The sequence below is a fragment of the Petromyzon marinus genome, chromosome 35, assembly GCF_048934315.1.
Source record: "Petromyzon marinus isolate PM22_M1 ecotype Great Lakes invasive population chromosome 35, UKy_Petmar_22M1.pri1.0, whole genome shotgun sequence".
In the NCBI taxonomy this organism is placed as follows: Eukaryota; Metazoa; Chordata; class Hyperoartia; order Petromyzontiformes; family Petromyzontidae; genus Petromyzon; species Petromyzon marinus.
In genome coordinates this window covers 455,715-466,096 of record NC_133701.1, presented here as the reverse complement: position 1 = coordinate 466,096, position 10,382 = coordinate 455,715, and the positions used below count along the sequence as shown (strand labels likewise).

At 46.6% G+C, this 10,382-nt stretch overlaps 1 protein-coding gene across 1 annotated transcript; it reads right to left on the bottom strand.

The window, feature by feature from the left end:
- Window positions 1-1,118: 1,118 nt before the first annotated feature.
- Window positions 1,119-3,152, bottom strand: LOC142929787 (uncharacterized). Its single transcript, XM_076071745.1, has 5 exons — window positions 2,793-3,152; window positions 2,442-2,597; window positions 2,286-2,402; window positions 2,169-2,246; window positions 1,119-2,012 (listed from the first exon to the last, which is right to left on the bottom strand). Exons 1-5 carry the CDS (start codon window positions 3,150-3,152, stop codon window positions 1,119-1,121), a joined length of 1,605 nt encoding a protein of 534 aa, XP_075927860.1.
- Window positions 3,153-10,382: the final 7,230 nt, after the last annotated feature.

The window sequence follows — 10,382 nt, the reverse complement described above, 5'->3', positions numbered from 1 at the left end:
TGGGTGAGACTGGTAGTGAAGGGATGGTGGGTGAGACTGGTGATGAAGGGACGGTGGGTGAGACTGGTGGTGAAGGGATGGTGGGTGAGACTGGTAGTGAAGGGATGGTGGGTGAGACTGGTGATGAAGGGACGGTGGGTGAGACTGGTTGTGAAGGGATGGTGGGTGAGACTGATAGTGAATGGATGGTGGGTGAGACTGGTAGTGAAGGAATGGTGGGTGAGACTGGTGATGAAGGGACGGTGGGTGAGACTGGTGATGAAGGAATGGTGGGTGAGACTGGTGATGAAGGGATGGTGGGTGAGACTGGTGATGAAGGGATGGTGGGTGAGACTGGTGGTGAAGGAATGGTGGGTGAGACTGGTGATGAAGGGACGGTGGGTGAGACTGGTGATGAAGGAATGGTGGGTGAGACTGGTGATGAAGGAATGGTGGGTGAGACTGGTGATGAAGGGATGGAGTAGAGGTAGAAACTCCCAGCGGCCCTGTGTCATACTGATCAGAAAGAAAGTTGTTATAGTCAGGCCATTTAACAGTGAGTGGTTGAGCTTAGTTTCAGTGAAGATTATTTGTATTGGGCTGTGTGCACTCACGTGTGACGGAGCAAGCCAGGCGGCGGTAATCGATGGGGGTATTTTATTACGTGATTACACACGCGGTGCTTAATGCGCAAGTCCTCTGCATCCTATCTCTATATTTTTGATGATTTTACCTTGAAGATGCGAACATATATATAACTTCTAAACGACAGCTACATTTTCAAGACGTTGGCAGTTATTAAGGAATACACGTTAACAGAAAGCGATGTTCTCTTGCAGATGAAAAGGCCTCGTGTTTAAACCATGCCTCCAATCCGGGAGGAAGATGTTTCATGTCGTGAAGCTGTTGAGGGGGGTGCCTCGTGTCCCACACGAACGCAGCGCTTTACACATCACGAGTGATTTGTCATCACCCACTGATTATTGTTTCTGAACAATTGACAGTTCAATGTGCAGGGCGAGTTGCAAGACCTCAACAGCACAAATGTAAAAGCCATAAGCAAGACTCTTCACAGAATCCACAACTCATAATTCTATCCCGTCGTTTTGGATGGACTCCTGTCGAGAATGGCGTCTGTGCTAGATTAGGGACAACACGTCGAGACCTCTCTCAACCGTGTGCATCACTGCGATCCACTTGTGATCGATCTCAACCTTGTGCATCACTAGGATCCACTTGTGATCGATCTCAACCTTGTGCATCACTAGGATCCACTTGTGATCGATCTCAACCTTGTGCATCACTGCGATCCACTTGTGATCGATCTCAACCTTGTGCATCACTAGGATCCACTTGTGATCGATCTCAACCTTGTGCATCACTAGGATCCACTTGTGATCGATCTCAACCTTGTGCATCACTGCGATCCACTTGTGATCGATCTCAACCTTGTACATCACTAGGATCCACTTGTGATCGATATCAACCTTGTGCTTCACTAGGATCCACTTGTGATCGATATCAACCTTGTGCTTCACTAGGATCCACTTGTGATCGATCTCAACCTTGTGCATCACTAGGATCCACTTGTGATCGATATCAACCTTGTGCATCACTGCGATCCACTTGTGATCGATCTCAACCTTGTGCATCACTGCGATCCACTTGTGATCGATCTCAACCTTGTGCATCACTGCGATCCACTTCTGATCGATCTCAACCTTGTGCATCACTGCGATCCACTTGTGATCGATCTCAACCTTGTGCATCACTGCGATCCACTTGTGATCGATCTCAACCTTGTGCATCACTGCGATCCACTTGTGATCGATCTCAACCTTGTGCATCACTGCGATCCACTTCTGATCGATCTCAACCTTGTGCATCACTGCGATCCACTTGTGATCGATCTCAACCTTGTGCATCACTGCGATCCACTTGTGATCGATCTCAACCTTGTGCATCACTGCGATCCACTTGTGATCGATCTCAACCTTGTGCATCACTGCGATCCACTTGTGATCGATCTCAACCTTGTGCATCACTAGGATCCACTTGTGATCGATCTCAACCTTGTGCTTCACTAGGATCCACTTGTGATCGATATCAACCTTGTGCTTCACTAGGATCCACTTGTGATTGATCTCAACCTTGTGTATCACTAGGATCCACTTGTGATCGATCTCAACCTTGTACATCACTAGGATCCACTTGTGATCGATCTCAACCTTGTGCATCACTGCGATCCACTTGTGATCGATCTCAACCTTGTACATCACTAGGATCCACTTGTGATCGATCTCAACCTTGTGCATCACTGCGATCCACTTGTGATCGATCTCAACCTTGTACATCACTGCGATCCACTTGTGATCGATCTCAACCTTGTGCATCACTGCGATCCACTTGTGATCGATCTCAACCTTGTACATCACTAGGATCCACTTCTGATCGATCTCAACCTTGTGCATCACTGCGATCCACTTGTGATCGATCTCAACCTTGTACATCACTAGGATCCACTTGTGATCGATCACAACCTTGTGTTTCACTAGGATCCACTTGTGATCGATCTCAACCTTGTACATCACTAGGATCCACTTGTGATCGATCTCAACCTTGTGCATGACTAGGATCCACTTGTGATCGATCTCAACCTTGTGCATCACTAGGATCCACTTCTGATCGATCTCAACATTATGCTTCACTAGGATCCACTTGTGATCGATCTCAACCTTGTGTATCACTAGGATCCACTTCTTATCGATCTCAACCTTGTGTATCACTATGATCCACTTCTGATCGATCTCAACCTTGTACATCACTGCGATCCACTTCTGATCGATCTCAACCTTGTACATCACTGCGATCCACTTCTGATCGATCTCAACCTTGTGCATCACTAGGATCCACTTCTGATCGATCTCAACCTTGTGCTTCACTAGGAACCACTTCTGATCGATCTCAACCTTGTACATCACTGCGATCCACTTCTGATCGATCTCAACCTTGTACATCACTAGGATCCACTTCTGATCGATCTCAAACTTGTACATCACTAGGATCCACTTGTGATCGATCTCAACCTTGTACATCACTGCGATCCACTTCTGATCGATCTCAACCTTGTGCATCACTGGGATCCACTTGTGATCGATCTCAACCTTGTACATCACTAGGATCCACTTCTAATCGATCTCAACCCTGTGCATCACTGCGATCCACTTCTGATCGATCTCAACCTTGTACATCACTGCGATCCACTTGTGATCGATCTCAACCTTGTGCATCACTAGGATCCACTTGTGATCGATCTCAACCTTGTACATCACTAGGATCCACTTCTGATCGATCTCAACCTTGTGTATCACTAGGATCCACTTGTGATCGATCTCAACCTTGTACATCACTGCGATCCACTCCACTTTATACCCAAGCAGGGGGCGCAACGACCGATTGCAACGGGGGGCGGCTGGGGGGGGGCGGCTGTGCAAGATCCGACTGTGGGCCCCCATCCTCTCTCCCGACTCACTTTTTACTGAATTAGCTGCGGATATTTTAACACGTCGGCTATAACTTTTTCTATGATCAGTTTAACACATAGGCTTTCGCGACCAATATCATTCATAGTAAAAGTTTTTGGGTTAGATCGCATAAGTATAGTCAGTCTCCTATTGACGGTATTAATAACACATTCAAGGCTACAATACTCGCAATTGAGTTCCCCGTGCCGGCCAATCGCTCTAAGATTTCCTGTTAGGAGGTGGATCGCGCAACGTTACGCGGCTCTATTGATGGGATAACCGAATGCGTCAATCATCGGGCTTGGTCCATGGTAGACAGCAGATAATTTTTAATGATACATTCTTTTTTTCTTAACATTTGTTTTACTTGATTAGGGGCCCCCTTATGGCCGACTGGACCCCAAAGCGTCGCATGCCCCCCGATAGCTGCGCCCCTGTACCCAAGCAAACCTTGTGGCGGGACCCCGGGGTCCCGAATAAACGGAAGTCAAAATCATAATAAGTTTATTGATTTGTGGCGACTCCGTCCCACCGCGTATATCAACGCCGCGACCTACCTGGCGCTGATCGTTCTGTTGTCGTGCACAAGAGCTGAACAAGCGAACGCATCATCATCAAGCAAACGCACTCCATGCTCGGGTAGGGCAGGATCATAACAAGTCTTATCCAAAGCAGCTCAAACTGCCTACACGACTTAAGTCCTTAATATGTCATAACGGTATGCATAATACAGTGAAACTGCCATCTTATCTTTATTATTATTTATAACCTACCAATGTCTGCAGCCAGGATCAATCGATGACAATCCTATTACCTGCAGATATTTAACAGGTGAGATGCGTTGCACCGTTAATTCCTCCTGTTTGCTAATACTTATCTTGTCCGTATGTAGCTGTGCAGATAGGTTTTTGTTTGCGGGTTAAGCCATAGTCCCCACATACCGCTCGTATCAATGCGGATAAGAGGAGCGGCGACCCACTACTCTGGAGAGTAACATTGGTATAAACGCCTGTTACAATATGAACAGCGCATTTAAAACGCGTACTATGTTATGTACTGTTTACAAAGTGTGTTCACAAATCCACACTGAGAAACACGATGATTGGCAGAGGGGTGTAAATATTTTTTTCGATAGTGTATTTAAATAGAGGTACTGCAGGTAAGTAGTTTTCAGTTTTAAAGGCATAGCTTAACAAGACAACACTTGCTACTATCCTTCAAACCCATTGGTGAATAAGAGCAAAGTTTATGTTTACATTATAATATAATGTTTACATTATATATAATGTTTACATTATATATAATATAATATGCTTACATTATAATAAGGTTAAATTATCTTTAGTATTCTTAGCAACTTGAACATTCTGCTCTTTCCCACATTACTTTGCTGTACTTCTCGGGGGCTGTGCTGTGCTCACATGAAGAGGCAGGCGATTTGCCTGCTTCACACATCCCATCAGCCGCACGACCTTCTGCAAGTGCTCAGCTTCCACGCAACACAACTCTGGATTGGTTTCGACACTCAGTGTCTCATCGGCAGTGAGGCTTGCACCAACGCTGGGCAGCTGCCCGATCGTCGTCAGCAAGGGGCCCGTTCGAAACGGAGCCTCGAGTTCGACGCAAATCTGCGTCCTGCAGAAATTCTATTTTGTTACATGCTCCACAGCGGTGCTAATGATTATTTAGTGTACTGTACACGTGGCTTATCATGAATCTTTGCCTCTGCAGTTAACCGATTTCAAAAACTCACTGTAAATGTACATTTACTTCACATTTGTTTACTTACAATTGCACATTTTTCAGGAAATGACGTTTGTGCAGTGTTTGTGCAGTGTCTATCATCTCTCTTCTTAAATACACTGTATGGCACTTATAATTTCACAGATTTCAAGATTATGCAGGCATTAATATATGATTTAAGATAACACCTCATTCGCATATAAATATGCATTTATCTGCTTGTAAAAGTATTTTTACCACACGCATGAACGTACTGTATAAAAAGCCGCAATTCCTCCAGTTCAAAAGTACATCAGCCATATAGATATCAAATCTAATATTGTTGACATTCAATTAAAAGGGAGGTTCGTGAGACATGATTGGTAGGCACTGGTTTAGCCCTGTGATTAATACCGCATGCACAGTACAAAGTCGACTGACATTTTACAATTCACTCATTGGGTAACGGTGTGTTGTGTCGACAGCTGACGTGTTGGCAATTTAAAGAAAATTATTATTATTTATGCAATCGCGGGGATGAATCGCGTTTCACATCTCGCGATGCCCTGGGCACGGCAATGCACTCCGACGCCTACCGTGCAGGTTGCTTCAAAGACGTCCGGGTCACGATGATATTTTGCTATTTCCCCATGCGGAACATTCGCCTGTGGCTTCAACATCCGTGGCCATTCCTCGCACGCCAGCCGGCATCTCTGCCGTCTTCTCTACCCTTCCTCTCGGGCTGCTCTCAGCTCGCGTCTCAGAGCAGTGGATTCCCCAAACGCGGAAAAAACGCCTCCGACCTGCCATCACATTTTCCGCTCTTCCTTCCGCACACAAATCGAGTCGCTGATCTTCCCGCGAGACGCGTGAATGACTCTCCACAATTGCCCACAGATGAGAGGAAGTAGCCCAGCAGTGGTGGATAAGAGGTGTGAAACGTGTGAATAATCGCAGATAGCATGGTGATGCCATGCCAGTGCAGGGAGTAAGCGGAGTGTGGCGCTGCACGCTGAGTGGAGTGTGGCCTGCCTTGCAGTCACAGCGCCGAGCGGAGTTCGCGTCCCCCTTCGTAGTTGACTCAGCCCAATTTCAGGGTTTTCACCTCTCCCACGAGGCCAAACTGGGACTTTTCTCAGTGAGCCTCGGTCTATAGAAGCTGTGCAGTCTACTGAAGTTCAATTGGACACAATACCGGTAGAGATCTTAGTACAAATCAATTCCTGCCACCCGAACACAGATGCCAATTTCCCTACTGTCCAAGTCAAACACTTGCCCAATCAAACCCCGACAGGTGACAACCTTCCAGCAGTGCGACACCACCCCGTGGGAAACCGCCATGACCTTTGACTTGCTCGCCAGTCCTTCTGCCGAGTCCCCACTGGAGGAAGAGAGAGAGGCTCTCACTTTGTCCTCTGCGATTCAAACCTCCAGACTGTGCTGTGAACCTTGATCACGGGAATCACGAGACGCTGAAGATCTCCCTCCACGTTCATGACATTCCCTACATTCGTCGCTACCTCAACTCATTACTGTACGCATTCATAACCTCTACATTTGCGTTAGTTATGGCCTCATAAAATCCTCACATTTAAGTTTCAGACGTCGATAATGTTGCTTCTAAGCTTCTCGCTTAAACCCAACAGAGAGCCACAACACGCATGCCTTCACATTCCTTAAGTCATTCAACTTCAACCCCTCTAACAAACTGTCCTGAGTATCGTCACGATCCTGCGTGGGTTTGCCCCTTTGCACGTCCCTTAAGTCATAATCTCCACTGGATCCTCTCCGCTCACCACTCTCTCTGCTCGCCACGCTCTCCGCTACACAGCCGCCGCCTCTTCTGCAGCCTCTTTCCTCACCGCTACAAATCCTTCCCTTTGGCCGTCTTCCCCGATTCCCTCCCCTTGTTCACGTCTCATCTAATCTGCACTGTCTGCGATTAACTACGTAATCTCCGAAATCACCATAATCCTCTCTTTAAAATAACTTAATTTAGATCTGCCTCTTGTACATAAGAATGATTGTACGTGACGAGACTTTGTCACGAAAAGTTCACAGCCATTCCACCCCTCGGATGTCACCATGCTGCACATTGTGGTTTCCCAACGGGGTTTTCAGTGGACGGCAGAAACGGTTTGAAAAGTAGCGGCCGTTTCTACCAGAGAACATCCACGGCACTGGTGAGCGGGGGCCCTGGTGAGCGGGGGCCTTGGTGAGTGGGGGCCTTGGTGAGTGGGGGGCCCTGGTGAGTGGGGGGCCCTGGTGAGTGGGGGCCCTGATGAGTGGGGGGCCCTGGTGAGTGGGGGCCCTGGTGAGTTGGGGCCCTGGTGAGTGGGGGCCCTGGTGAGTGGGGGCCCTGGTGAGCGGGGGGCCCTGGTGAGTGGGGGCCCTGGTGAGTGGGGGCCCTGGTGAGTGGGGGCCCTGGTGAGTGAGGGCCCTGGTGAGTGGGGGTCCTGGTGATCGGGGTGCCCTGGTGATCGGGGGGCCCTGGTGATCGGGGGGCCCTGGTGAGTGGGGGGCCCTGGTGTCTGGACTCATTCTGTGTTGTTGTCATGGCAGGGACTTCGCCTTAACTAAGCCAGAGGCTTGTGCAGAGGGACCAGGCCGCTCAGTTTGGAGTTAACATACAAGCACTCGGTATCTTGTGTTGAAAACTGCACGTAACTTATTTAGTAACATTCTCACTTGGCTACTCATAAGAAGCTATACTACTTACATTTCAAACCTGAGTGATTTATACAATTTAAACAAATTGCTGTCATTTTTGTTCAGCAAGTTCCGGGTTACTTTAAAATGTGGCTCCTGGAAGATCATAAGATCTTTAACATCACATTTTTTGTCATGTAAAGAAGTCCTGTCGCTTTGGTAAAGTCATAAAGAAATACAAGACAATAGTGGCATTTTTGACAAAACCTTGAAAACTCAAGTGGCAAGTGTTCTAACAACTCCAGGAGCGTTCCTCTTATCTGCAATAATGATGCGGGCCGAAATCACGGATCTTATCCCGTGGGGTTATCCACAAATTTACTCCACTTAGCCGTGGGACAATTTAGCGGACATTCACCGGCCCAATGTATCTAGCGGATAATAGGAGTCGCGGATAATAAGGGTATAACACATGAGAGTTTTCCTGTGACACCATTGTGACGACTTTATTTTAAACATGTTCTAAGTTATGCAAATCAGCTTCACGGGGAGGTGTGTCGTAACGACAGGAGAGTTTGATTAACTAAGGACTGTGTAAAGTGCACAACGTGGTGGTGACGGTCGATAATCATTTTATACCGGAGATATTTTTCATTTCATCTGCATTGGGTGTCGACCCATCCGACGAGCGGCTGCCTGTCCTCGTGACGCGTGCGGTGGTGATGGCTGTGCTCGGCTTGGTTGGGGTTCCCGACCACTCGGCTCCTAACGTTGCTTTTATTATCAATGGTCGGTTAGAATGGGACGGCAGCCGTTGGTTCTGTGAATGATAGCACAATGTTTTATTTTAAAGCAGTTCTATTTGTTTTATATAAATTATTGTTGGACTAGCCGTGTGTGTGTGTCCTTTCAGGTAACGGTACTGTTTGTATAATGTTGTAGGGATACTCTTTTGCATATCTTGGTCTGCATATTAGTAACTATTAACTGTGAATTAAATCTTTGTGAAATTTATTGACGTATGAAAAGTAACTTTTAACCGTCACGTTGATCGCCATGGTTATCTTTGCCGCATGTTGCCGTTTTGCGTATACAGTATATTGTGTAACTGTCCGTCTTGAGATCTGCAGCCATTTTCAAGCCTTAGTGAATCTTCTTGTAAATTGCTGCGGTGTTGTTTTTACAATTGTATTTTGCTGTCCCGATGACATTTGAATAAAACGATTATAAATGTGTTGTCGGTGATAACTAAAAGTTGCATCCAAAAATAAATTTGACAAATTAGGCCATACTTGTTTCTTTCCGAACTTCTGCGCGTCTTACCTATTTTATCGACCTCCAAAGGGATGATGGAGTCAACCCCTGTGATAGACCGAGTACTTTGACTCGGTCTCAACCACGCACACCTCCAGGATGCAAGATTCCCACTACAAGCCCACAAGTCAACAGCACAACGATCCAAAACCACGGCGACAGCTCAACGCGACCGCAGATCAACATCAACGATCGCCATGACACAATATCCCGCAGCATCGCCCCGTTTTCCCAACAACTTCACAATCGATATCCACAACAAGGTAACAGGAAAACAAAGCTTATCTGAGTCATGGAGATGCGGGCAGCGTCCACGTGCCGTGCACGTACGAGGAACGCCGATCCGGAATTCGAACATTTTGGATTTCATGGACAATTCCAGAGGTCTTATTGTTAAATTTTCAGATGACATTATTCCCATGGTGTAGTCATGTCACTACGTGAAACACTAATAGGTTTTACCCTAGCTGACAATAAAACGGGTGTTAAGATGTTCAAACACCAAATAAATACCTTTTGCTGGGCATCAAGTTTTAACATTAACCACACGTGTTGCAAAACACGCAAACAAACATTCTGTGATAATGTATGGATTGTGTTTGAAACGGATTGGCCTACACCAGAGACAGCCTTCTTTATGGCCTTGTCTCACCAGTGTTATACCAGAGAACACCAAAAGACGAACAGTGCAAAGACACAAGTATCAGGGCACTTATAGCTCGGATCAAGCAGTTTCTAAGACAATGCATATATTACCAGAGCATGTTTGTTAGCATATTTTGGCACAATTATGTGGTTAATGTAGACTTGATGCCTAAGCAAAATGTATCTATTTGCTGCTTGAACATCTTAACACCTGTTTTATTGCCAGAAAAGATAAAACCTATCATTATATTTCATCATTTTTTATACCGGCAAAAAGGTCCCATAGCTATGTCACAACGTGTCCTCGAGATAACACACGAGACATCACCCAGTGTCATGTGAAGCCGCTTCTTGTCAATACTGTATTGTTCCCTTCCTGGAGATCAAGCGGTGAACCACAGCGCGATTGTTGCCTTGTGGTGGCGCGCACTTCAGGACTCCCGTGGAGCCCCCCACAGCTGCAGTACCGAACAGCCACCAATAGGGGTCTACACGGGACCAACTCTCCACCAACAGGGGTCTACACGGGACCAACTCTCCACCAATAGG

Excerpts from the sequence above, each read along its gene's own strand:
- LOC142929787 (XM_076071745.1), bottom strand. The coding sequence starts at position 3,152 with ATGTACAAGGTTGAGATCGATCACAAGTGGATCCCAGTGATGCACAAG. Across the intron at positions 2,403-2,441 it reads GGATCGCAGTGATGCACAAG|GTTGAGATCGATCACAAGTG; the intron begins GTTGAGATCGAT and ends GTGATGTACAAG. Across the intron at positions 2,247-2,285 it reads GGATCGCAGTGATGCACAAG|GTTGAGATCGATCACAAGTG; the intron begins GTTGAGATCGAT and ends GTGATGTACAAG.